At 50.0% G+C, this 27953-nt stretch overlaps 1 protein-coding gene across 1 annotated transcript in view; it reads right to left on the reverse strand.

Moving 5' to 3' along the window:
• Window positions 1–22994, reverse strand: part of ipmkb (inositol polyphosphate multikinase b) — a 106502-nt gene extending 83508 nt beyond the window's left edge. Inside the window, exons 1-2 of the mRNA XM_038822022.1 lie at window positions 22703–22994; window positions 5792–5877 (exon numbers count right to left, since the gene is read on the reverse strand). Of these exons, the coding sequence (XP_038677950.1) occupies window positions 5792–5877; window positions 22703–22847 (231 nt within the window). The 5' untranslated portion in view covers window positions 22848–22994. The remainder of the gene's footprint in view (window positions 1–5791; window positions 5878–22702) is intronic.
• Window positions 22995–27953: the final 4959 nt, after the last annotated feature.

Genomic DNA, 27953 nt, shown 5'->3' on the forward strand with positions numbered 1-27953 from the left:
TTATAAAATATTAAAAACTGGACAAAGACTTTAAAATTACTGGAGTCATGTATGGCTGTGACTTTGAAACAAAAGGAACTTTCTGGTGGTATCAAAGAAGCTGACAACTTCTTGTCTAACCCCTGAAGATGTTAATGACCCAGTGAGCTGCAGAAACCAAATTCAAAGAAAATTATACAAAGACCATTTACATTTCCTCAGCCAGGTCAAGCCAACGGAGACTACTATTGGCTAGCACCTAGGACCCGGCAACCGTCTTTCAAATCCTTAATGGTTAAAACATTATCAATCTCAAGAATCCAAAGAAAGGAGTACACATCCTTCGTTACACGACCCTGCCGCCCCCTAGCTGGGGGAACAAGTTACACTGTCTTGCCGTACTGCCAATTCGTCTGTCATCCAGCAAGTAGCAGCTCAGAATAAGGGCTTGGTCCAGGTGAATGTCTGGCCCCCATCTATACTGTTTCTACACCATAGGCTACAAAACTAATTAACTTCCATGTGCCTCTCCATTGTGCAAGTAAGCTCGACTGGAAAAGTGAATTATATAGCATCAGTCTTCAACCTGCCGGCCACAGTCAAAAAAAAACACACCATTGGATGTTGATTCGGGACTGTGGGCCTATGTGAAATAATAATTCTTTATTCTTTTGTCTTTGCCCTGTAGATCTGACTTTTTCTACCCTAACCCCCACCTCTTTATTGCCTTAGTGAAAAAGGAGGCAGCATTGTGGCCCTCCGCTCATGTATTTTTTTCTCTTTTTTTAAAATTTAGAGTACCCAATTCATTTTTTCCCAATTAAGGGGCAATTTAGCGTGGCCAATCCTACCCTGCACATCTTTGGGTTGTGGGGATGAAACCCACGCAGACACGGGGAGAATGTGCAAACTCCACACGGACAGTGACCCAGAGCCGGGATCGAACCTGGGACCTCGGTGCCGCGAGGCAACAGGGCTAACCCACTGCGCCACCGTGCTGCCCTTCACGTTTTCATGTGTCTGAATGAACTACTCCTCGGAATTCATCCTAGTTCGGGTTCTTAATAGAAATTAGATCGCCCCAGAATTGAGGATGGGAAATACATCACTTCTACAGCCGCTGTGTATCATGAGTTACCAACATTTTGAGCATCCAAATAGATTTGCCCTGTCATCGTTGTCCAGGATTTCACTGTTACAAACACCATCATTCGCAACATAGCCTTACAAAGAAAGACCAGTTTCTTTAGTCAGCTCATTAACAAACCCTCACATCCTTCATACCATATGGGTGAATCTCTTGATCCATCTCCATGGACTTGAGATCTTTCCTAAAGGAGAGGGTTCAAAACTGTAATCACCGAGGCTTAATTAATATTTCTTTAAGTTTAATTGGATCTTTTACTCTGTGCCCTTATTTATAAAACCTATAAAAATGCTTTTCTAAAAAACTTTTTCAAAAATGTGTGCATCTGAACCACTTAACCGTCCATTCCGCTATTCCTTTAAGTTCTCAGCAATTGGTGCACTTTTCCAAGATGTTAAATGTTACATCCCTTCACATTAAATTTCATGTAATATCTGACTGGCCAATTACTAGCCTGCAGCGAACCGAGAGATTAGCTAGAGAACACGGAAGAGTCAAATTACACCATCTTACTTAGAAAAATACAATAGATCATTACCTTATTAAAAAAGATGGTCAATGTGTTCTGATTTCTAATGGAGAATGGATTCAGTGGGCTGAATTAGAAAAATGCTCAATTTAATGGAATCTAATGGCTGTTAAGTGGAATCATTGGACAAAATATAATACAATGCTCTCCAGTGAAAAGTGCCAGCACAGATGTGTAGTGAGCACAGAATTAGGTTCAGGCGTGATAGTTAAATACTTTGGTAACACTAAGAATGAAGGATTAATTAGATGCCCATGGAATGTCTCGCCCTCATCAATGGTCTGATAAGTGGACCAAAACATGCTGCAAATTAGATTTGGAGAAACAGAACAAGATAGAGAAAAAAATGAGAGAGAAAAAAAATTCCTGCTGTTGCTCTATTCAGTGCGTGGGACAAAGGAGAGTGAAATTTAATAACTATTTATTTCTTAAATTGGAACTGCTACATGTCTGACAAGAACTGCGTGTTCTGCAGCAGCAGGAAAGTTTAAATTTATGCAAGTGTTAATTCAGTCTTTTTGTGAAAATAAGCTGCCTAGATGAAACGCTGCAGATTTAATCAGCAGAATATTCAGCTTCCTGCTCCCAAGTCTGTGAGATGGTACATAGCGAAGCCGTGTGGGAAGAATAAACTGCTGCTGATAAAAATGATTTTGCATGAGCAATGTGCGTCATAGGATTCTACATAGTGAGCACAGTGTATGGGAATTACTGAACCTAAATATCGTTTCATATTTTGAGTCTTCAGGGTGCTGTTGGAATACTTTGAACTTGACCAGTCGAGTCTCTGCATCTGAAACTATTCATTCGTCCATAGTGATTCATCATTCACTTTCACAACCACCTTCCCCTAAGAGCTTCCTGTATTATTAAATTAATATTTCATATCTCTGTGAAAAGGCAAATATTCTGGCAAGAAGATTAGAAGCTTTGATTACTATTAAAACGTTGCATTTCAGACCTAATCGTAAATTCCAAAGCTGTGGCAGAAGCTGGCAAGAATTTACACACATTTTTCAAACCAGAACTCTTCCTGCAGATGTCACAAGTCATCTAAGAGTACCTTCCTTTGTAATTGTTCAGAAGGAGCATAACACAAGGACACCAGTTGTAGTTTAATGAAACTACCCAACAGAAGGTACATTTAGTGGAAGGGCGTTTTTAGAAATAGAAATAGAAGTAGCGTTTATGTTGCAGGCAGTGATACATTCAGGCATGCAAAGCACTCTTCGTCTGAACTTGACGTGCAAGAATATTTTAGAAGTAGAATACCGTATTCAGTTTCACAGAAGCAAAATAAATTACCAAGAGGCAAACTAACTCACTCCTATTTGTTATAATAAACTATTCAATGTTTAAAGACCTGGAAATAACAATCTGAGCAGGTTTTGCACCATCAGAATTTTCTTATGGACTTCTTGTCTGGGTATGCCCCAGCAAGGTCACCGTGCAAAAAGCGAGAGTCCAGACAGCTGTATTGCTGCCTGGTGCCTGGGACATCTACTCAGGGCTGGAGAGGAACTTGCTTTTGGGGGGGTGGAGATCCAGTTGTCATGATTCACCTAGGTACCAATAACATTTTTTTTTTTATAAATTTAATTAGCCAATTATTTTTTCCAATTAAGGGCAATTTAGCGTGGCCAATCCACCTACACTGCACATTTTTGGGTTGTGGGGGCGAAACCCACGCAGACACGGGGAGAACGTGCAAACTCCACACGGACAGTGACCCAGAGCCGGGATCGAACCTGGGACCTCAGCGCCGTGAGGCGGTTGTGCTAACCACTAGGCCACCGTGCTGCCCTTAGGTACCAATAACATAGGTAGAACTAAGAAAGAAGTTCTGCATATAGAGTACGAGGAGCTAGGCATCAAATTAAAAAGAAGAACCTCAAAGGTTACAATCTCTGGATTATTACCCGAGCCACGTGCAAATTGGCATGGGATACATGAAAATTAGTGAGGGAAGTAGATGGCTCAAACACTGATGTGGGAGAAGTAGGTGCTGGCTTGTGGGCACTGGCACCAGTACTGGGGAAGTGGGATCTATACAAGTGGGATCTATACTGTTCGGACAATCTACATCTGAACCGTGCTGGGATCGGCCTTTTTGAGAATTGCAGAGCTAAGGAAGGAGAGAGGGTTTTAAACTAGGTCATGGCGAAAGGGATCAAGTGTGGAAAGGCGTGCAGCAGAATTCTCCGTCGACAGGATCCTCCAGTCAGCGGCAGCGCACTGTTGCCGCGGGGGTTTCCGATGGCGTGGGGTGGGCCACAATGGGAAACCTTATTGGCCGGCTGCGGGAACAGAGAATCTCTTGCCGGCGCAGGCAAAAGCGCCAGAGAATCCCGCCCATGGTATGTCAAAGCGTGGAGACAAGGTAAGAGAGGAAAATAGTAAATGGAAAATTAGGGTCAGGTTACAAACGTAACAAAAAAATAAAACCAAAGGCTATGTACCTGAATGCACATAGCATTCATAACAAAGTAAATGAATTGATTGTACACACTGAAGTAAATAAATATTATCTGATAGCTATGACGGAGACTTGACTGCAGGATGACAACGAACGAGGAGGATATGATATTCACAAAAAATAAGAACTGAAGAAAGAGTGGAGGGGTAGCAAAATTAATCAATGATGGTGTTTGTGCAATAGTTAGAGATGACATTTTCTCATATTATACTCCATTTGCCAGAGTTTTGCTCACTCACTCAATCTATCTATACCGTTGACAAATTCCTTATGTCTTCTTCCCAACATGCTTTCCAAACTATCTTTGTACCATCTTCAAATTTAGGTACCATGCCTTCACTCTCCTCATCTAAGTAATTGATGTAAACTGTTAAAAGCTGAGGACCCCAGTACAGACCCCTGCAGGACTCCACTTGTCACATCCTATCAACCAAACAAGACCATTACTACTTACTCGGGTTGGAGGAAAACAATTTTCTATCCAGACTAATTTGTTATCCCCTACAACATGCTGAACTTTTCCAGCACATTCTGTTTTTATTCCAGATTTCTAACATTCACAGTATTTGGTTTTATACCATTTAAAACCCATCTCTTTGGTTGGTCATCTGACTAAATATCGCCTTATTCAGCACGGTATCATATTTGGTTTTATAACGTTCCTCCGAAGCACTTTGGGACATTTTACTATGTTCAAGGTGCTACATAAATACAAGCTAGTGTTGTTGGTTAGGTAGTGGACACAGGTTCAACAGTGGTGTTCCAAGGGGAATTGGATAATTCCATGAAGAAAATAATTACAGGGATATGGGAGAAAAGCAGTGGAGGGGACAAACCTACTGGACTTCTCTTCAAAAGCCCTGGCATTGACTCAATGGGCCAAACTGCCTCCTTCCCTGCAGTTCTCTTCCATAACTCCAATAGTTAAATCATCTCAAAAATGTTGCAAAGTGTCCACTTTGAAAGAGGTTTTTAAGCATATATTTCTCTCAAAATAACAATTACAGAGCTTGGAATCAAGGATTGACATGAATAAATTTGTGTTGTAACAAATTATTTAAAACTACTATTTTTCTGTGCTCAGGGCACAAAAATCAAAATACCTAAAAGGAATTAATCATCAGTACAGAGAAACTAACATTTCTGTTCGGGTTCTCAAAGCTAAAAAGTTTGAACAGATGTGGGTCGTAAGCAACAGGAACATTGCCAAGCAATGCGCACGTTGTAGGCATTAGGAACACAACAAATATATTGCTGAGTTAATAACCCATAAAAATTGCTTTCAATTCCCAACTAATTAATTTCAGCTGATTACAACTCTAAACCCCTTCAGAATACTGTTTAATTTTATATAAATTTAATTTGATCATAATTATATGAGTTTCCCCTCCCCCCTCTCTCTTCATACATTCCTACCCAGTCTATCCTAACATTCTTGGAGGTCTCATGGTAGCAGCATCAATGGGCTCACTTGCTACTAGGCATCTCAGCTGGAATATGGCAATCCTGTCGCAAACCACAAGGTACAGCACATCTGCCAGAGTGCAACTTGGTACCATAGCTTCTCTGCACAGAGGCTGCAACTCCAATATTGGGTTCAATGCAGTAGCACGGCAGGTTAATTCCACCTTAAATAATGTCCAACCAAAACAGCAATTACCATGTTGTAGAAATTCAACTCCCTGGGACCACGTGGAGGAGGTTGCAACTGCTTCAAGACCGTGCCGTCTGGATGCTGCAACATACCTGGAAACAAGACCAAAGAACAACCCATGAAATTATGGTTTTGCATTTCCAGTGCTGTTTTTACATATTCATCCTTACTTCAAAGTCAAACTCCTTAAAAAGTTCAGGTCATCCTCTGATCACAAGGCCATGTGGTCACTCACTGGAAGATAAGAAACATTCCAGCATCTCTCGCCAGGAAAGGACAAAAAAAGGCCACATCAGGTTTTTGTTAAAAAAGTATAATGCATTTATCAATGCTAGGACATTGAGATAAGAAATTGGCAAGTCAAATGCCTCGATCCTTTCTTTGTGATTAAATACTCATATGCAACATCACATTATTTTTTATTAGTGCACTAAGATAAACTTTTGTATTTGAGAAATGCAAAGCAATTAATCATAGAATTGTAGATAGGGCTCCAAACCTGGTCATTATACCAAAGAATATATCAGTTGTTAAGCAACACACCAAAGTGGCACTGTCGGTTACATCTGCTTAGCTCTATCAGTGGCTCAGGGATGGGGAACACCATTTGTTATTCCGACAATAATAACCTAAACTCAAAATGGTGCCAGAACTGAAAGATTAGGGCGACACGGCAGTGGTTAGCACTGCTGCCTCACAGCACCGAGGACGCAGTGGTTAGCACTGCTGCCTCACGGTGCCAAGGACCCAGGTCACTATCCATGTGGAGTTTGCACATTCTCCCCGAGTCTGGGTGGGTCTCACCCCACAACCCGAAAAGATGCGCAGGGTAGGTGAATTGGTCACACTAAACTGCCCCTTAATTAGAAAAAATAATTGGGTACAAATTGATGTATAAAAAAATAACTGAGAGATTAGAACGTCTTGGGAAAGACTGAACTAGTCTGGGTCATTTTTCGTTTGGAAAGGTGAGAGGAAAGGCGGCTTTAAAATTATAAATTATTTGGACAGTGTAGATGTGGAGAGTGCATTTTCACTTGCGGAAAATCCAGAAGTAGCAACCATAAATACAAGATAGTTACTAATAAACTGAATGGTCAGGATCTGCAATGCACTGCCTGAGAGTGTGGTGGAGGCAGATTCAATTGTGGCTTTCAAAAAAGAACTGAATCATTATGTGTAGACAAAAAAGGGTGCTGGGATTGGGAGAGGGGGGGGGGGGGGGGGCTCAGGCCAAAAGTGGGATGGGTCCTCCCACAGGCAGGGAACCAACTTGGGGACAACAGACCAATGGCTTTGTTCTGTTGAGTAACCATGCTGCAATTCTATGCAATACCAACATTAAACAGTCTCTCACCATTTAAAAAGTATTCTGCTTTTCTCATTCTTCTGTAATTTCCCCCCACTTCATGCAAGCTTGGATTACGCTTGATCCCCCTCGTCTAAATCACTACTGCATTGATCCTTACAGCAACCCATAAGTAACAGCTTGCCAACCTGAAAATGATTTATTCCTGTTGTTTCTCCTTCTTTAACCAATCCTCAATTCCAATAATATATTACGCCCAACCCCATGACCCATTCTCCAACTGAACAACCTTTTTTGTAGCATTTTATCAGAAGTCTTTTGAAAAGCCATTTGCTGCTTCCTCTTTCTCCATCCTGCAGTGCAAATCCTCAAAAAAACTCCAATAGGTTTATCAAACATTTTCATAAAACCATGCTGACTCTGCCTAATGACATGGTTTTCAAAGTGCTCTATACCACTTACTGAGTTATATTTTCAGCGTTGTTCTTGCAACTGTTGTCAGGCTAACTCTTTCCCTTCTTTCTTGAACAATGGAATTACCTCCCAACTCAAGGGGGTTATTCCATGTTCTAGGGAATTTTGGAAGATCACAACCAATGCATCCACTGTCACGGCAGCCATCATTTTTAGAACACTGGGATGTGGTCCCTGAGGTCTAGGGGATTTGGTGGCTTATAGTCCCATTAATTGCTCCAATAGCTTTTTTACCCAACATTAATGACTTCATGTTCCTCACTCTCATTGTACCCCAAGTTCCACGCTATTTTATACGGTTTGTGTTTTCCACTGTGCCAAAAGATAGAAAATATTTGTTAATTGCTCTGCCATTTATTTTTTCCCCATTTTAATTTCTCATGCCTTAACTTCTAAGGGATTTACATTTACACCCGCTTACCTTCCTTTTTACACACCAGTCGAAGCCCTTGTAATTAGTTTTTATACTCCCAGCAAGTTTACTGTTTTATTTTCCCCCTCTATCAATTTTATGTTCATCCTTCACTGATTCAAAAAGCTCTCCCAATTCTGACACTTACTGCTTTATTGGGGATGAAATTTTAGAAACCTCTAAATCTAATACTATCCGTGATGCCTTTAATCAACCAGAGACGGATCATTTTTCCATGGAATTTTGATTTCTCAATGGAGCTGAGGTTTGTGAAGTATTGCTTGAAATATTCACTGATGCTTACTCACTGTCAATAACCTTTAATGACATTTCCCAGTCTCACCCAGCCATCTTGACCCTGATTCTTCTGTGATTGGCTTTATCAGAGTTCAAGACTCTGATTTTGACCTAAGTACATCACTCTTGAATTCAATGTAACAACCTATTAAATTATGATCGCTCCTCCCTGGGGATTCTACACTATGAGATTGAAAGATTAAGAAAAAAAGACTCAGATCCGAAAGTGGCTGGGTAGTTCTCATCAAGTTTCAAAGGGGTGACAAAGGAAAGATGATTTCTCCTGAGCGGGGCGTCAGTGATGAGGAGGCATAATTTCACTGAGTGAATGAGGAGTGGGACGATGAGATACTGCAGTACACAAGAGCTATGTGGAATCCTTGCTGATGGGAAGCAGCTAAAGCAGAGACTTTTTCCAAATTAAACAAGTACATAAACTTGCAAAACACTGCAGGTTCTATGAACCTTCTGGGCTGCAAATATCCATGGTTCCCCGTGTGCACTTAAGCAGGATTGAGGCTGGCAATCCCCAAAGTAGTGAGTGGGATACATCTCTTTCCTAAAAGTAGCATTCTCAATGAAGGGTGGGTGGGAAATGGAGAGAAGGGGGACAAAACAGGCAAGTACACACCTACATAGATATCAGAAGTGTGGACAATCAACTGACTGGGTATTATGGAGAGGCCCAGCAATTTGTTGTTGTTCAGAAAGCATCATCTTCTCCACTTCCAGGATATTCTATATAGCACGACAAATTTGGTCTCCTAGAGTAATTAAAATGCTTTAGGTCACAAAGGTTTTGTGACTTGGTCCAAGGAACCCACCAAAAACAAAGCAGCTTCATTTTAGGCTCATTGTACAACAAACATATTTCAAGTCTTCTTCATCTTTTGTATTTTAGTGATCGCTGTCTTTTTCAAAAAGACAATTGCATATGGTCAATCTTTTTTTAAGCAAAAAAAAACCTCTTTGCTTTCGGTTCCTCTGCCACATTCCAGAGCAGGAAGAGAAATTAAGAAGCACTGCAGTTACAGCTTTAAACTTCCATTCCTCAATCCAAAGTTCAAATCCGATGGGTAGAGACTTTGTTCAAACTTCAACAACTCAACAAATATCAATTCAGTGGGCAGATGCTGCTCTATCCCAGGTGGGTGTGCTTTATTGACACAAAAGATTGATAAATTGTGAAATAAGGGTATTAAGGAATCTGGCACCACAGCAGGGAATTGGAGTTATGAACCAGATCAATCATGACCTAATGGTAGAGCAGATTCGAGGGGTCGAGGTCACTATTCCGTTCCTATTTGCTACAACTTCTCAAGTTGACGATATACTGCGGTGATTGGCATTATGAATAGTTAAGGCAGAACCTAGGCAGCTTTACTCTACAGGTACGAGATGCTGACTCATAGAATGTCATAGAATTTACAGTGCAGAAGGAGGCCATTCAGCCCATCGAGTCTGCACCGGCTCTTGGAAAGAGGACCCTACCCAAGGTCAACACCTCCACCTTACCCCCATAACCCAGTAACCCCACCCAACACTAAGGGCAATTGTGGACACTAAGGGCAATTTATCATGGCCAATCCACCTAACCTGCACATCTTTGGACTGTGGGAGGAAACCGGAGCACCCGGAGAAAACCCACGCACACACGGGGAGGATGTGCAGACTCCAGACAGACAGTGACCCAAGCCGGAATCAAACCTGGGACCCTGGAGCTGTAAAGCAATTGTGCTATCCACAAGGCTACCGTGCTGCCCTTATGAAACTCCTGAATCTTATGCAGCCAACACAGAAACCCTAAATGAGGGGAGCAGCAGAGAAGCCTTCGTTTTTTTTAAAGTGGTCCACCTGGGGCTGGTTTAGCATAGGGCTAAATCGCTGGCTTTGAAAGCAAGGCAGGCTAGCAGCACGGTTCAATTCCTGTACCAGCCTCCCCGATCAGCGCCGGAATGTGGAGACTAGGGGCTTTTCACAATAACTTCATTTGAAGCCTACTTGTGACAATAAGCGATTTTCATTTCATTTTCACCTGGCCAGCAGCCTTAGGAAATCCAGGGAGATAATTGTGTGGGTGGTGCCAGCTGTAAAATGCCAGTGCGCCAGCAGCCACCAGTTCCCACATGACACCCAAAACCAACATAAAAGCAGGCTGAAACTGACTTGTGCTGTACTTGACCTCAACACCAACACTGAATGCAAGAACCAGTGATGTGGGGGTGTGAGAGTCCCAGTCCCTTGTGCACATGTGTCTCATCTTGTTCAACACTAAAATTCAGCAGAAAATACACAGTTTATCACCACACACCGTCTGGAGTTGATCACTCTCTGTTCAGTGGGCTTTTGAGAAATTTGAACCTTTAAATTTGCCTTTTACAACAAAGCAATCAAACTCCAGCAAAGCAAATCCAGCTGAAATCCAGTTCACATTTAAGGGGACAGATAGCTGATTAACATAAATAAAAGTAGCATTGTATGACAGTTTGGACAAGGTTTCTGAATAACAATTATTGTGCAAAAGCTGGCTTCATATTTACAGTGAGTAGAAAACGGGAATTTAATTCCTCAAAATAAACTCCAGAACATCCCAAAATGATCAGGAATTGTACCGACCACACCGCACGCCAATTAAAACTTCACGGAATATTCGATGAATGCAACTTTAAAAAAATAAGTCACATTTTTTGACAGCTTCCAGATGGAACAAAGGCACATCAGAGAAATAATTAAATTGCAGTTTTTATAACCTCAGGATGTCCCAAAATGCTTTATAGCCACTTTTGAGAAGCACAGCAGCCAGTCTGCCTGCAGTAAGGTCCCCCACATTACAATGATGAGAAGAGCTACTTAATACTTTCGGTTTTTAAGTAATGCGAGGGACAAATATTGTACAGGCCACGTTATTTTTGCACCACTTCAAAGGGATCAGTAATTTTTAAACAGACATGCCACAATGCACAGTGGCTAACACTGCAGCCTCACAGTTCCAGGGACCCAGGTTCAATTCCGGCCTTGGGTGACTGTGTGCAGTTCGCACTTTCTCCCCGTGTCTGCGTGGGTTTGGGCTCCGGTTTCCTCCCGCAATCCAAAGACGTGCAGGTAAGGTAGATTGGCCATGCTAAATTGCCCCTTAGTGTCCAACGGTTAGGTGGGGATATGTGGGTTGCAGGGATAGTGTGGAGGCGTGGGCTTAAGTAGGGCCGGTGCTAATTCGATGGGCCAAATGGCCTCCTTCTGCACTGTAAATTCTATGATCTGAGACACTACACTGATGTGTCAGCATAGGATTTGTGCCCCAGCCCCGGGAGTGAGAGCTTCTGACTTAAAAGCCAAGAGTGTGACACAGTGAGCCACAATTAACACTCAAGATTTGGATTGTTAGAGCTGATTGATCATTGAATTTTGCCAAATCTACACAAGCTTTAGGTTCATGTACCCAGTACCCGATTAAAGTGTTTTCTGACTCCCAATGGTCTGTAATAAAGCAGCCAAGAGTTAATACACTGCCCCCAGGTTAAAAATCTTAAAAGAGCAATAGAAAACAGTACAACCACACCCAGCACACCATGTTACCCTGTTATAAAATCAGCCTGCACACCATCCCGAGGTTCAAACCCATCACTTGCAGAAAGCTGTGGATGGAGAAATTGCCCAGATTTTTCACACCAGTGTCCTTCCTGGTTACCATGAAATTATTAATGCAAAATGGACAGCCAATGCTTAATGCAGAAAAACTAAAAACAAATGGGCTTGTCACTGTCCTGAGAAATAGGCTGGGACCTGAGCATGGGAGGGGTACATTTACATGGACGAGGGCATTGCTGATTTTAGATAACCGATGGCAAACTTGTTGGAAATATTCCAAGTATGCACTATGTCTGTGAACTATGTTCTGATACTTCAGGATCCTAGAGACTGTCTCAGCTCTGTAGGCCTACAGCCATCTAAGATGGCCACCTGCAAAGGACCATGGGAATTATGGCCAACCCAGGGCTCAGACAGATACACAGCCTATGTGTATCTGAAACACAGGTAACCAGGCCTGATCGAAACCCCCGCTCATTTGCATTTTAATGACCCATTTTCCCAGGACAATCGAACTCCAATCAAGCAACCGGTACAGTCCCAGACTGATCGGCGCCACTCCCCTTACTCAGAAAGCACAACTGCCAAGGTCAATGACCTCTAAGGACCCGCCCAGCTACCAAGGCACCCACCCCTTTATTCACCGAAATCGAAGGGAGTATTCAGAGCCCTGTTGAACTATTCAGTCCAAGGTTAAGGACCGCCCCAAAGAGCGCAAAATCCCAGAGGGATAAAAGAGGACACAGCCATGTGTTCTGTCTCTTTTGGATCCGGCGTGTGCCAGCCAACTGTAGCAGGAACAGCCAACCAAGTTCAAGACCAACGATCGCTACCTGACAGATGAGCCCAGTAGATACAGAACCACTTTCTTCGAACCAGCCAAGTAAAATCCAGATAAAGGCCTTATCCATTTGCGCAGTGCCGGTCGCCCTGAAGTATAGTTTATTGTAGCTGATAGGTGTAGTTTAACTCGTAGTAGATACTGTGTTTGCATGTCAAGGTAACTCTTGTGCATGTAAATAAACCATCTTTTGAACTAACTGGTTGTGTGGTCATTTGATCGATATAAGGGAAGGCTTGTGGTTCAACAACATTATCATTAATATTAGCAACAGTATTGGCAATGCTGTTGGGACCGAAAACGAGCAATAGGCCTGGCATAAATTATGTGAAACACAGCCAGTACCCAGATAGCTCAGTGAGTCTACCCAGCAGGAAGTGGAGCCACACAGCGCAGATTTGACCATGGCCTGTGCCGGGTTAGTTGATACAGCAGTAACTTGCATTTGAAATGAAAAATGAAAATCGCTTATTGTCACGAGTAGGCTTCAATGAAGTTACTGTGAAAAGCCCCTAGTCGCCACATTCCGGCGCCTGTCCGGGGAGGCTGATACGGGAATCGAACCGTGCTGCTGGCCTGCTTGGTCTGCTTTAAAAGCCAGCGATTTAGCCTGGTGAGCTAAATCAGCCCCATTTCTGTTGGGTCTGTCCTGCTGTCTGCCCATTTATAGAGCACCTTTAATGTGGTAAAACATTCTAAAGCACTGCACAGCAGTAAATTAACACAAAGCCTCAAAAGAGATATTAAGACAGCAAAACAAATGCTTGGTCTAAGAACAAAGTATTAAGCAGCTCCTCCAAAGCGAAGAGGCATGTCCAAGTGGTGTTCAACATGAGTACAGATTCATCAGCTGATGGTGGACGGTAAGTGGCAATTAGTAGGAGGTTTCCTTGCCCTTGTTTAATCTGTAGCCATGAGACTTCATGGGATCCAGAGTTGGTGTTGAGGACACTGAGGGCAACTCCCTACCGACTGTATACCACTGTGCCACCATTTCTGTTGGTTCTGTCCTGCTGGTAAGACAAGACATATCCAGGAATGGTGATAGTGATGTCTGGGACATGATCTGTAAGGTATAATTCTGTGAGTATGACTATGTCAGGGTGCTGTTTGACCAGTCTGCGAGCCAGCTCTCCCATCTTTGGCACCAGGGATGGTTTTGTTTTCTCGGGTGCCTGGGTCGATACCGGGTGTCTGTCCGGTTCCATTCCTTTTTTGTGTTTTTGTAGCAGAGTGGCTTGCTAGGCCATTTACGACTCAACCACATTGCTGTGGGTTTGGAGTCACGGGTAGGCCGGACCAGGTAAGGATGGGTTTTTATGATAATCGACAAAGGTTTCATGGTCACCTTTAGACTTTAAATTCCAGATATTTAATTGAATTTAAATTCCACCATCTGCCGTGGTGGGATTCGAACCCGGAACCCTGCGCCTCCGAATTACTAGTCCAGCAACAATATCACTAAGCCACTGCCTCTCCATTTGCCTCTTGAGCAAAGTACTGGCGATGCAGTGTGCTTGCAAAAGCATATCCCAGGACACAGCCAAGACCTTCAGAATGATATATTGTAGAAAAATAATTCTCTCACCAAATAACGAGCCAACACAGTTCGGCAAAATGCAGGCCTGTGAATAACCAAGTAGGTAATGGAAAAATAAACTGTAGTCCCTTGGGGAACGGTAGCACAGTGGTTAGCACTGTTGCTTCACAGCACCAGGGTCCCAGGTTCAATTCCCGGCTTGGGTCACTGTCTGTGCAGAGTCTGCACATTCTCCCTGTGTCTGCGTGGGTTTCCTCCGGGTGTTCCGGTTTCTTCCCGAAAGACGTGCTGTTAGGTAATTTGGACATTCTGAATTCTCCCTCCGTGAACCCGAACAGGCGCCAGAGTGTGACGACTAGGGGCTTTTCACAGTAATTTCATTGTAGTGTTTTTTTTTTAAAACATTTAGAGTACCCAATTCATTTTTTCCAATTAAGGGGCAATTTAGTGTGGCCAATCCACCTAGCCTGCACATCTTTGGGTTGTGGGGACGAAACCCACGCAAACACGGGGAGAAAGTGCAAACTCCACACGGACAGTGACCCAGAGCCGGGATCGAACCTGGGACCTCGGCGCCGTGAGGCAGCAGTGCTAGCCACTGTGCCACCGTGCTGCCCAACTTCATTGTAGTGTTAACGTAAGCCTACTTGTGACAATAATAAAAGATTATTATTATTAAAGGTAATGGGCAGAAGATTTAGAGGGGATTTGAGGAAAACCGAATTCACCCAGAGGGTGGTCGAACTCACGGCCTGAAAGGGTGGTAGAGGCGGGAACCCTCACAACGTTTAAGAAGTATTTAGAGGAGTACTTGAAACGTCGTAGCGTACAAGACAAGCCTAGTTGTGACACTAATAAAGATTATTATCTGTAGGAGGCTAAAGCAGAGTGAAAACTGAATTTCTAATCATGTCGACTGGTGCAGCATTTGCAGATACAGTTCGCCTGTCCTTTGGTTTCTTCACTTCACCGATTACTAATCTCCTTTTGGCTTTTGTACAAGAAAAACCTTTGTTGTTTAGTCTTTCCTGTTGTGTCGCAATCAAAGGCCTACCCTTTTGTTCTTCCTCTCTTCTTTCACTTGTTCAAGACCTATTACATTTCTCTCTTTCCTCAGTCTTGAAACATTAACTGAGTCTCTCTCTGCACAGATGCTGCTTGATCTGATGGGCATTTCCGGCATTTTCCTTTCTGCTCATCCTTCAACCAGAAATCCCTGTTTCTCAAACAAGGCCCAGTATCATCATCAGACATGCACAAGTTCCCCTTGTCTGGGATCTCAACCATCAAAACAATTTCAACCCGGTCTAATTTTAACAGAAAGAAGTTATCCAAATCATACAACAACCTGTATTTATATAGCATCATAATGTAATTAAGGTATTGCCCTGGGGCACTATCAGATAAAATTTGACAAGGAGCCTCATATGCATCAGGACAGTTACCCCAAAACATGGTCAAAGAGATAGATTTTAAGGAATGTTATTACGAAAGAGAGAGAGAGGCAGAGGTGGTGGTTAGGAAGGGAGGTAAAGTGACAAATGATTTGCTTCCACTCTGGTTTTATGGGTCCCGAGATGGTGGATAAGTCCAATTATGATCTGCAGACTCTGAGGCATGTAGTGCTTGAAGATTTGGAGGCTTGTGCGCTCCTCTCCAACACCTCGCCTCCATTCTCGCATGAGGAAACTTCAAATCCGCAACCGCGACACTGATTTCTAATCAAAGTCCTTGACTCTGCTCCTCAACACCCTGCCCGCCAGTCTCGGCACTAGCCCAGTCCAGAGCAAAGTTGGAAAGATAATCACCCGCAAACTCACCAGCACAAGGTGGGGTGCAAAAACCACAGTGCAGCATGCCTCTACCATAGCTCTGGTCTTCTTGACAGCTGAGTAAAGTAAGTAGTCCAAGATGACCATAAGCTGCGTTCCCCTTTGGGGGGAGGGCAAGGGGAAGCTGACTGGTGATGATTTAACCTGAGGATCATCACGCCTCATGCGAGGGGTATAGTTGAGAAGCCGGGGCCTTCATAAATAACCTCAGCCGGTACGAGAATTGAACCCACGCTGTTGGCCTCGCTCTGCACCACAAACCAGATGTCCAGCCAACTGTGCTAAATCCCCTAGCTGAGTATTGTGCACCCAGATGGGCCACAAGTCATTACACCAAACTCATTGGCACACAACTTCACTCAGTGATGAGGATAATCGCTGGAACACGGAGATCAATCAGTCCTCTTAAACGTCATCCCAGCAATGTTAGCCTTCCCCATTCATAGAGACATTGAAGAAGCACCCCCCCCCCCCCCAACACCCCCTACTCCTCCTCACCTCACCCATTGCTCTACAAACCCTCTCTGAAAACAAACCGAGGGTCTCCAACTTCATAACACTGAGGTAGGCTTGGGCAGAAAACACCTTACCAAATAAACACACCATCTCTGGCCCAACATTTCGACCAACAGATTTCAATCTCCCGTGGAGTGTGCAGACAACCCTCAATAGAGGGCTGACTGGGCATTGCCCCTGAGGCACCTTGAAACCTCACCTCAGCTGTCATTGCGGAAACCCTGACCAAACCGGGGAGCACATCTTGTCCCTGCCTGAAGTTTGGGAGTGGCGTCCTGGAGTGACAAACGGCTGTCCAGCAGGGCATTGGATATGTTCGGGAACTTGACTTCAAAACTGTGGTGCCAGCTTCTGCTCTTAATGCCATACGAAAGAAGATGGCGACTCTAGTCCCTCGCCCAACGGTCATGGAAGGACGTTATCATTTTTCTGAGGGGGGGGGGGGGGGGTTTAGGTTTTAGATTTTAAAAACCACTGATCATAGGCACGTTGCACTTCACTGTGTAATCAGAGAACATGTAGCTAACCTGCTTCAAGGTTTCTGGGAACACTGAGGGAAAGCACCCAACACCATCAAATTGCCCTTGCTTCTAGTGGACGATACCACAGACCAAAATCAGCAGCAGCAGAGGTTTTGTGTCAGAGGAAGAGCACAGACCTCCAAACAACTCATCTACCTGAAGGTCCAAGCACCACATGGCCCGCGTGTGACAGAGTCTACAGAGCAATTCTTTGAATTGTCAACCATTCAGAAACCCCAGAACTGGAGTGGCGGCAAGTCCACACATCACCGTCGTCACCCCCTCACCTCACCCCACACCTTGGAGAAAAGGGCTGGCGACAGGGGCGGGGCTGGCGACAGGGGCGGGGCTGGCGACAGGGGCGGGGCTGGCGACAGGGGCGGGGCTGGCGACAGGGGCGGGGCTGGCGACAGGGGCGGGGCTGGCGACAGGGGCAAAGGGCTGGCGACAGGGGCAAAGGGCTGGCGACAGGGGCAAAGGGCTGGCGACAGGGGCAAAGGGCTGGCGACAGGGGCAAAGGGCTGGCGACAGGGGCAAAGGGCTGGCGACAGGGGCGGGCAAAGGGCTGGCGACAGGGGCGGGCAAAGGGCTGGCGACAGGGGCGGGCAAAGGGCTGGCGACAGGGGCGGGCAAAGGGCTGGCGACAGGGGCGGGCAAAGGGCTGGCGACAGGGGCGGGCAAAGGGCTGGCGACAGGGGCGGGCAAAGGGCTGGCGACAGGGGCGGGCAAAGGGCTGGCGACAGGGGCGGGCAAAGGGCTGGCGACAGGGGCGGGCAAAGGGCTGGCGACAGGGGCGGGCAAAGGGCTGGCGACAGGGGCGGGCAAAGGGCTGGCGACAGGGGCGGGCAAAGGGCTGGCGACAGGGGCGGGCAAAGGGCTGGCGACAGGGGCGGGCAAAGGGCTGGCGACAGGGGCGGGCAAAGGGCTGGCGACAGGGGCGGGCAAAGGGCTGGCGACAGGGGCGGGCAAAGGGCTGGCGACAGGGGCGGGCAAAGGGCTGGCGACAGGGGCGGGCAAAGGGCTGGCGACAGGGGCGGGCAAAGGGCTGGCGACAGGGGCGGGCAAAGGGCTGGCGACAGGGGCGGGCAAAGGGCTGGCGACGGGCGGGCAAAGGGCTGGCGACAGGGGCGGGCAAAGGGCTGGCGACAGGGGCGGGCAAAGGGCTGGCGACAGGGGCGGGCAAAGGGCTGGCGACAGGGGCGGGCAAAGGGCTGGCGACAGGGGCGGGCAAAGGGCTGGCGACAGGGGCGGGCAAAGGGCTGGCGACAGGGGCGGGCAAAGGGCTGGCGACAGGGGCGGGCAAAGGGCTGGCGACAGGGGCGGGCAAAGGGCTGGCGACAGGGGCGGGCAAAGGGCTGGCGACAGGGGCGGGCAAAGGGCTGGCGACAGGGGCGGGCAAAGGGCTGGCGACAGGGGCGGGCAAAGGGCTGGCGACAGGGGCGGGCAAAGGGCTGGCGACGGGCGGGCAAAGGGCTGGCGACAGGGGTGGCCAAAGGGCTGGCAAACGGTGTGGTCTGGTTGGAGGGAGAGTGGATGGAGGAGTGAAGGGGGCTGGCCGAGGGTGCAGGGAGGGTGCTAAGAGTGGAGTGGAGTGGTAGTGAGGGCGGCGGGGGCGGGTAGTGAGGGCGGCGGGGGCGGGTAGTGAGGGCGGCGGGGGCGGGTAGTGAGGGCGGCGGGGGCGGGTAGTGAGGGCGGCGGGGGCGGGTAGTGAGGGGCGGGGGGGGGGGGGGCGGGTAGTGAGGGCGGCGGGGGCGGGTAGTGAGGGCGGCGGGGGCGGGTAGTGAGGGCGGCGGGGGCGGGTAGTGAGGGCGGCGGGGGCGGGTAGTGAGGGCGGCGGGGGCGGGTAGTGAGGGCGGCGGGGGCGGGTAGTGAGGGCGGCGGGGGGCGGGTAGTGAGGGCGGCGGGGGGCGGGTAGTGAGGGCGGCGGGGGCGGGTAGTGAGGGCGGCGGGGGCGGGTAGTGAGGGCGGCGGGGGCGGGTAGTGAGGGCGGCGGGGGCGGGTAGTGAGGGCGGCGGGGGCGGGTAGTGAGGGCGGCGGGGGCTGGTAGTGAGGGCGGCGGGGGCGGGTAGTGAGGGCGGCGGTGGGCGGGTAGTGAGGGCGGCGGGGTGCGGGTAGTGAGGGCGGCGGGGGCGGGTAGTGAGGGCGGCGGGGGCGGGTAGTGAGGGGCGGCGGGGGCGGGTTAGTGAGGGCGGCGGGGGCGGGTAGGGAGGGCGGCGGGGGCGGGTAGTGAGGGCGGCGGGGGCGGGTAGTGGGGGCGGCGGGGGCGGGTAGTGGGGGCGGCGGGGGCGGGTAGTGGGGGCGGCGGGGGCGGGTAGTGGGGGCGGGGGGGGCGGGTAGTGGGGGCAGGGGGGGCGGGTAGTGGGGGCAGGGGGGGGGCGGGTAGTGGGGCAAGGGGGGGGCGGGTAGTGGGGGCAGGGGGGGCGGGTAGTGGGGGCAGGGGGGACGGGTAGTGGGGGCAGGGGGGACGGGTAGTGGGGGCAGGGGGGGCGGGTAGTGGGGGCAGGGGGGGCGGGTAGTGGGGGCAGGGGGGGCGCCTTGTGGGGGCAGGGGGGGCCGCCTTGTGGGGGCAGGGGGGGCGCCTTGTGGGGGCAGGGGGGGCGCCTTGTGGGGACAGGGGGGGGCGCCTTGTGGGGGCAGGGGGGGCGCCTTGTGGGGGCAGGGGGGGCGCCTTGTGGGGGCAGGGGGGGGCGCCTTGTGGGGCAGGGGGGGCGCCTTGTGGGGGCAGGGGGGGCGCCTTGTGGGGGCAGGGGGGGCGCCTTGTGGGGGCAGGGGGGGCGCCTTGTGGGGGCAGGGGGGGCGCCTTGTGGGGGCAGGGGGGGCGCCTTGTGGGGGCAGGGGGGCGCCTTGTGGGGGCAGGGGGGGGCGCCTTGTGGGGGCAGGGGGGGCGCCTTGTGGGGGCAGGGGGGGCGCCTTGTGGGGGCAGGGGGGGCGCCTTGTGGGGGCAGGGGGGGCGCCTTGTGGGGGCAGGGGGGGCTCCTTGTGGGGGCAGGGGGGGCGCCTTGTGGGGGCAGGGGGGGCGCCTTGTGGGGGCAGGGGGGGCGCCTTGTGGGGGCAGGGGGGGGCGCCTTGTGGGGGCAGGGGGGGCGCCTTGTGGGGGCAGGGGGGGCGCCTTGTGGGGGCAGGGGGGGCGCCTTGTGGGGGGAGGGGGGGGCGCCTTGTGGGGGCAGGGGGGGGCGCCTTGTGGGGGCAGGGGGGGCGCCTTGTGGGGGCAGGGGGGGCGCCTTGTGGGGGCAGGGGGGGCGCCTTGTGGGGGCAGGGGGGCGCCTTGTGGGGGCGCCTTGTGGGGGCAGGGGGGGCGCCTTGTGGGGGCAGGGGGGGCGCCTTGTGGGGGCAGGGGGGGCGCCTTGTGGGGGCAGGGGGGGCGCCTTGTGGGGGCAGAGGGGGCGCCTTGTGAGGGCAGAGGGGGCGCCTTGTGAGGGCAGAGGGGGCGCCTTGTGAGGGCAGAGGGGGCGCCTTGTGAGGGCAGAGGGGGCGCCTTGTGAGGGCAGAGGGGGCGCCTTGTGAGGGCAGAGGGGGCGCCTTGTGAGGCAGAGGGGGCGCCTTGTGAGGGCAGAGGGGGCGCCTTGTGAGGGCAGAGGGGCGCCTTGTGAGGGCAGAGGGGGCGCCTTGTGAGGGCAGAGGGGGCGCCTTGTGAGGGCAGAGGGGGCGCCTTGTGAGGGCAGAGGGGGCGGCTTGTGAGGGCAGAGGGGGGCCTTGTGAGGCAGAGGGGGCGCCTTGTGAGGGCAGAGGGGGCGCCTTGTGAGGGCAGAGGGGGCGCCTTGTGAGGGCAGAGGGGGCGCCTTGTGAGGGCAGAGGGGGCGCCTTGTGAGGGCAGAGGGGGCGCCTTGTGAGGGCAGAGGGGGCGCCTTGTGAGGGCAGAGGGGGCGCCTTGTGAGGGCAGAGGGGGCGCCTTGTGAGGGCAGAGGGGGCGCCTTGTGAGGGCAGAGGGGGCGCCTTGTGAGGGCAGAGGGGGCGCCTTGTGAGGGCAGAGGGTTGTGAGGGTGGAGGGGCAGAGGGTTGTGAGGGTGGAGGGGCTGAGGGTTGTGAGGGTGGAGGGGCTGAGGGTTGTGAGGGTGGAGGGGCTGAGGGTTGTGAGGGTGGAGGGGCTGAGGGTTGTGAGGGTGGAGGGGCTGAGGGTTGTGAGGGTGGAGGGGCTGAGGGTTGTGAGGGTGGAGGGGCTGAGGGTTGTGAGGGTGGAGGGGCTGAGGGTTGTGAGGGTGGAGGGGCTGAGGGTTGTGAGGGTGGAGGGGCTGAGGGTTGTGAGGGTGGAGGGGCTGAGGGTTGTGAGGGTGGAGGGGCTGAGGGTTGTGAGGGTGGAGGGGCTGAGGGTTGTGAGGGTACTGAGGGTTGTGAGGGTGGAGGGTTGTGAGGGTGGAGGGTTGTTAGGGTGGAGGGTTGTGAGGGTGGAGGGTTGTGAGGGTGGAGGGTTGTGAGGGTGGAGGGTTGTGAGGGTGGAGGGTTGTGAGGGTGGAGGGTTGTGAGGGTGGAGGGTTGTGAGGGTGGAGGGTTGTGAGGGTGGAGGGTTGTGAGGGTTGTGAGGGTGGAGGGTACTGAGGGCTGTGAGGGTGGAGGGGCTGAGGGCTGTGAGGGTGGAGGGGCTGATGGTTGTGAGGGTGAAGGGGCTGAGTGTTGTGAGGGTGAAGGGGCTGAGGGTTGTGAGGGTTGTGAGGGTGGATGGGCTGAGGGTTGAGGGTGGAGGGGCTGAGGGTTGTGAGGGTGGAGGGGCTGAGGGTTGTGAGGGTGGAGGGGCTGAGGGTTGTGAGGGTGGAGGGGCTGAGGGTTGTGAGGGTGGAGGGGCTGAGGGTTGTGAGGGTGGAGGGGCTGAGGGTTGTGAGGGTGGAGGGGCTGAGGGCTGTGAGGGTGGAGGGGCTGAGGGTTGTGAGGGTGGAGGGGCTGAGGGTTGTGAGGGTGGAGGGGCTGAGGGTTGTGAGGGTGGAGGGGCTGAGGGTTGTGAGGGTGGAGGGGCTGAGGGTTGTGAGGGTGGAGGGGCTGAGGGTTGTAAGGGTGGAGGGGCTGAGGGTTGTAAGGGTGGAGGGGCTGAGGGTTGTGAGGGTACTGAGGGTTGTGAGGGTGGAGGGTTGTGAGGGTGGAGGGTTGTGAGGGTGGAGGGTTGTGAGGGTGGAGGGTTGTGAGGGTGGAGGGTTGTGAGGGTTGTGAGGGTGGAGGGTACTGAGGGCTGTGAGGGTGGAGGGGCTGAGGGCTGTGAGGGTGGAGGGGCTGATGGTTGTGAGGGTGAAGGGGCTGAGTGTTGTGAGGGTGGAGGGGCTGAGGGTTGTGAGGGTGGAGGGGCTGAGGGTTGTGAGGGTGGAGGGGTGAAGATTTTGAGGGTGGAGGGTGAGGATTCTGAGGGTGGAGGGTGAGGATTCTGAGGGTGGAGGGGTGAGGATTCTGAGGGTGGAGGGGTGAGGATTCTGAGGATGGAGGGGTGAGGATTCTCAGGGTGGAGGGGTGAGGATTCTGAGGGTGGAGGGGTGAGGATTCTGAGGGTGGAGGGGTGAGGATTCTGAGGGTGAGGGTTCTGGGGGTGAGGGTTCTGAGAGTGGAGGGTGAGGGTGGAGGGTGAGGGTGGAGTGGGACAGTCGGACCCTCCCCCAGGCCCCGCACTCACCCAGCTCGGATTTCCCGTACTTGTGTCCGGCCACCTGGTGACTGAGGGGGGTGCAGCCGTTCGGGAAGCGGTGGAGCCCGAGGCCCAGACCCAGACCGAGGCCCAGGCTGGGGGCCGGGCCAGCCGAGCTCAGGCCGCTCTCCATCGCCGGCACGGAGCGGGGATCCTAGCCGCCCACAGCCCTGTCTCTCCGGGACAGGCCGGGAGCGCAGGGCCGCCGCCACCGCCTCAAATCCATGAATGAGCCTCCGAGAGACACACACTGATGGTGGCCGCCCACTCCCCACAGGCCCGCTTCCGTGTCCCTGACAGGCCGGAACTGACGGCAACACGCAGCAAGTACATAGACTGAGATAGAGCATGCACAATAGACAAGGTGTGTACACAGACTGGGGATAGAGCAATGCACAATTGACATGGAGTGTACACAGACTGGGGATAGAGCAATGCACAATAGACAGGGAGTGTACACAGACTGGGGCTAGAGCAACGCACAATAGACAGGGAGTGTACACAGACTGGGATAGAGCAATCCACAATAGACAGGGAGTGTACACAGACTGGGGATAGAGCAATGCACAATAGACAGGGAGTGTACACAGACTGGGGATAGAACAATGCACAACAGACAGGGAGTGTACACAGACTGGGGATAGAGCAATGCACAATAGACAGGGAGTGTATACAGACTGGGATAGAGCAATGCACAATAGACAGTGAGTGTACACAGACTGGGGATAGAGCAATGCACAATATTCAGGGAGTGTACACAGACTGGGGATAGAGCAATGCACAATAGACGAGTGTACACAGACTGGGAGAGAGCAATAGACAAGGGGTGTACATAGACTGGGGATAGAGCAATGCACAGTTGACAGGGAGTGGACACAGACTGGGGGTAGAGCAATGCACAATAGACAGGGAGTGTCTACAGACTGGGATAGAGCAATGCACAATTGACAGGGAGTGTACACAGACTGGGGATAGAGCAATGCACAATAGACAGGGAGTGTCTACAGACTGGGATAGAGCAATGCACAATAGACAGGGAGTGTACACAGACTGGGATAGAGCAATGCACAGTAAACAGGGAGTGTACACAGACTGGGGATAGAGCAATGCACAATAGACAAGGAGTGTATACAGACTGGGGATAGAGCAATGCACAATAGACAGGGAGTGTAGACAGACTGGGGATAGAGCAATGCACAATAGACAGAGTATACAGACTGGGATAGAGCAATGCACAATAGACAGGGAGTGTATACAGACTGGGGATAGAGCAATGCACAATAGACAGGGAGTGTACACAGACTGGGAGAGAGCAATGCACAATGGACAAGGTGTGTACACAGACTGGGGATAGAGCAATGCACAATGGACAGGGAGTGTACACAGACTGGGGATAGAGCAATGCACAATAGACGGAGTGTATACAGACTGGGATAGAGCAATGCACAATTGAGAGGGAGTGTACACAGACTGGGGATAGAGCAATGCACAATAGACAGTGAGTGTACACAGACTGGTATAGAGCAATGCACAATTGACAGGGAATTTATACAGACTGGGATGGAGCAATGCAAAATATGCAGGGTGTGTGCACAGGCAGGAATGGAGCTATAGCGCAGATACAGGATGTGTATACAGAATGGGGACAGAGTAATGTACATAATGCAGAGTGTGTATACAGACTGCAGATTGAGCAATGTACAATAGACAATGTATGTACAGACTGGGGATGGTGTATAGGTCATAGAATTGTAGAATTTACAGTGCAGAACGAGGGCATTCGGCCCATTGAGTCTGCACCTGCCCTTGGAAAGAGCATCCTACTTAAGACCACACATTCCAAAAAGATCCAACTAATTCTGTCCGGAAGGCTACTGTGGGGGCAGACTCTCTCTCCAGCAAGTCTTGAGACTGCAAAGACCTGAGGTCAAACCACAAGCTGTAAGCCAAGTTTGATGTGAAATAAAGTGTCTACATAAAGATGTCGGCCTGAATGTGTACCTCAAGCTGAAGGCCCAGTTTGATGAGAAATAAACCTTCTCTCCAGAAAGCTTCTGCCTGTAGTTACTGTGTTTTCTGGCGTGCAGGGAACCTGAATGAATGACTTTGCAAGAAAGACTGTTACCTGCTGTAAGCCACAGTGGGTAGCACTGTTGCTTCACAGCTCCAGGGTCCCCAGTTCGATTCCCGGCTTGGGTCACTGTCTGTGCAGAGACTGTACGCTCTCCCCATGACTACATGAGTTTCTTCCAGGTGCTCCGGTTTCCTCCCACAAATCCCGAAAGACGTGCTGTGAGGTGAATTGGACATTCTGAATTCTCCCTCTGTATACCCGAACAGGCGACTGGTTGCCTTGCAGGTTGGCTGGTGGGATGAGGTAGTTCCTCCAGTATTCTCATCTTTTTTCTTTTAACTTTTTAGGATACAGTGATGTATTTTGGTGTGTTGCTTGGTTTTGTTATTTGTCTTTGTAGCAGCCTCTGGCGTGGCACTGGCTGTCGTGTGTTGAGTTATTTGCAAAGGTTTAGGCATTGCATCATCTCTGGGTGGTGTAACCATGTCCACTTCTACAGCCTCATCGACATGCTGGTTCACCTCGGTTTCTAGTGCCGGCATGAAGGATGGAACTGGGGTTGTCAGTTTCACGTCTTCTAGGCGTGCTGAAGCATCCGTGACTGGAGATGACTATGCTTTCTGGCTGAGCTGATCCAGGCACAGGGTCTGTGATCAAACTTACAAATGTGCAAGTGGTTTGTGGAGTGCATAATGAGATAGTCATTAGGTCGTCCTCAGAGTCAGTGTCCGAGTTGCCTACTATTGCAATCTCCATGTCGCTATATTCAGCATCTTCATCTATGTCTTCCCATTCGTCGTTGGTGTTGTCGATTGCTTGGGAGTAAACTACTGGAGCTGTTTCAAGGACTTGTAATGGGTCACCACAGGCCAGTTTTTCCAAGATTGGGATGACTTTTTGCACCTCTGGTTCAATCAACAGCTGATCTTCGGTTGTATCAGCAGCTTCAATTTCTACGTACGCCATCTCCAAACTCCCTCTCTCCACAGAGTCCAGCGTTGTCTGAGCGTCCCCCGTGACCACTGCGTCATTGCTTGCAGACCACCGGAGCCGTGCTGCTGGAGCATCATTCGTCCTGCTGGAGAAAAGATGTATAGTGTTCATCACCGTCTCACCTTCCATGTCATCACTTTCTATATCATCGTCGATAACTTCAAGCAGATGTTCATAGTAATCAGCATCGGATTCAGCATCATCAACAGTCTTTTCACCTGAAAAATCTAACTTTGCATAGGGAATTATTTGTTTTTGAAATAGAGCACCAAGTTCAAAATCAGTCTTATGTTTAGTTGCCAAAGCTTGGCTTAAGATCCCATCCTGTGGGACTTCAGTGGAACTGAAGAAGTCGAAGAACGATTCATTTGATGTGGTTCTTGTCGCTGTTCTTGGAGTGCTCCGACCCCTGTACTTTGGAAGTGTTCTTACTATAACATTTTTTCCCTCCCTCCTGTCGATTGTGCAGCCTCTGGAGCCTATGATTTGTGGTTCAGCAAAGAATTATTTCAGTGGCCGTGAGCCCAACAGATACACTTTAGTGATCACCTCACTCGTGAAATACTCATTAGGCCCGAACGTAAACTCCAGAGTGAAGCTCCACGGCTTCCCCTGCTCTGTCCATTTAATACTCATATCTTGCAGATGCTTTAATACGGTTTTGTCGTGTTCTCGTACCATGCCATTGAGCCTGTGCACATTCTCCAAGACTGTTAACCAGAATTGCGGAATGCTCACTGGCAGTTCCGTCCTTTTGGTTTGTCGTCCTCCACTTGGATTTCTTCGACGTTCTCATACACCATACATACCATAATGCTTTGTTGTGATTCATCGTTCGCCAGCTATCTTCTAGGATATTTAGCCGCTCGAGTAGATTCAGGGATTCGCATTATATCCCAAGTACTGAGTCCACATCCATGTCTACAATGTGAAAGGGTAGTTTGTGCTTAATGACTGCCATTGAGAGCACTAGTTCGCAAACATCAAAGATCTCCAAAGTTCTTGCTCCGAAGTCTATCATCAGCCCTTGCCGATCAGCAAAGTCCCGCTGCACGTTTAACTTTTGCAAAGCATGTCGACTCACGAGGTTGGCTGTCGTTTTAGAGTCAAAGTCACAATGAATGAATGCATTAGGTTCAATTGGAGTACTGACGTAAAAGGTTTTCCGAGTGTTCTTATTATCTTCATTCTGTGTTACGATTTTGTTTTCACCTTTCTGAGATTTTTCTACTTTCTCGCCGCAATGAGATCAATGAAAAACTGTTCTTCCGTGTTTATCTCAACTACTGCATGCACCGCTCGTGCATGATGTATGGTGGAACGCGTAAAACATTGTATTGCAAAGTGCCAATACGGCTGCACCTGGAAACAACTTTTCCAAAGGCCCGACATTGTTGTGAGGCATGTCGAGTGACACAATTTTGGCACAAGGGGGCCGTGGCAGCTCCTGTCGGCCGCTTAAAATGGCTGCCCGCACTGAGACCACGTTTCTTCATGATGTGCATCACAGCACTATTGGTGCTGGCTTCTTCTTCCATGCTTTTTTTATAAATTTAGAGTGCCCAATACATTTTTTCCAATGAAGGGGCAATTTTAGTGTGGCCAATCCACCTACCCTACACATCTTTTTGTGTTGTGAGAGCGAAACCCACACAAACACGGAGAGAATGTGTAAACTTCACACGCACAGTGACGCAGAGCCGGGATCGAACCTGGGACCTCGGCGGCGTGAGGCAACAGTGCAAACCACTGCGACACCGTGCTTCCCCTTTCTTCTTCCATGTTGCCGCTAAAATGCTTTGAGCAGAGTGCGCTTATTCTTTGTGCAGCAATCTCACTCGCCTGGCAAGTCATCACTGCCTTTTCCTGCACCAAATCTTCCTCCCGCAAAAATATCGCCCCAAGCTTATCATCTGGTAAACCAAAGATAATTTGGTCATGAATTAACAAAGATTTCAGGCAATTGAAATTGCATGACTGGGTCTTCAGCCTCAAATCCGTGACAAAACTGTCAAATGATTCGCGAGGTCTCTGGGTACACATACGGAACACATAGCGCTCAAACGTTTCATTCTTCTTAGGGGAACAAAGTGCTTCATCACTTCATCAAATTTCTTGTGATCCTCCTCATTATCAAACTCAAACGAGTCATACAGTTCAATCGCTTGTGAA

This window comes from Scyliorhinus canicula, chromosome 16 (assembly GCF_902713615.1).
Source record: "Scyliorhinus canicula chromosome 16, sScyCan1.1, whole genome shotgun sequence".
Taxonomy (NCBI): Eukaryota; Metazoa; Chordata; class Chondrichthyes; order Carcharhiniformes; family Scyliorhinidae; genus Scyliorhinus; species Scyliorhinus canicula.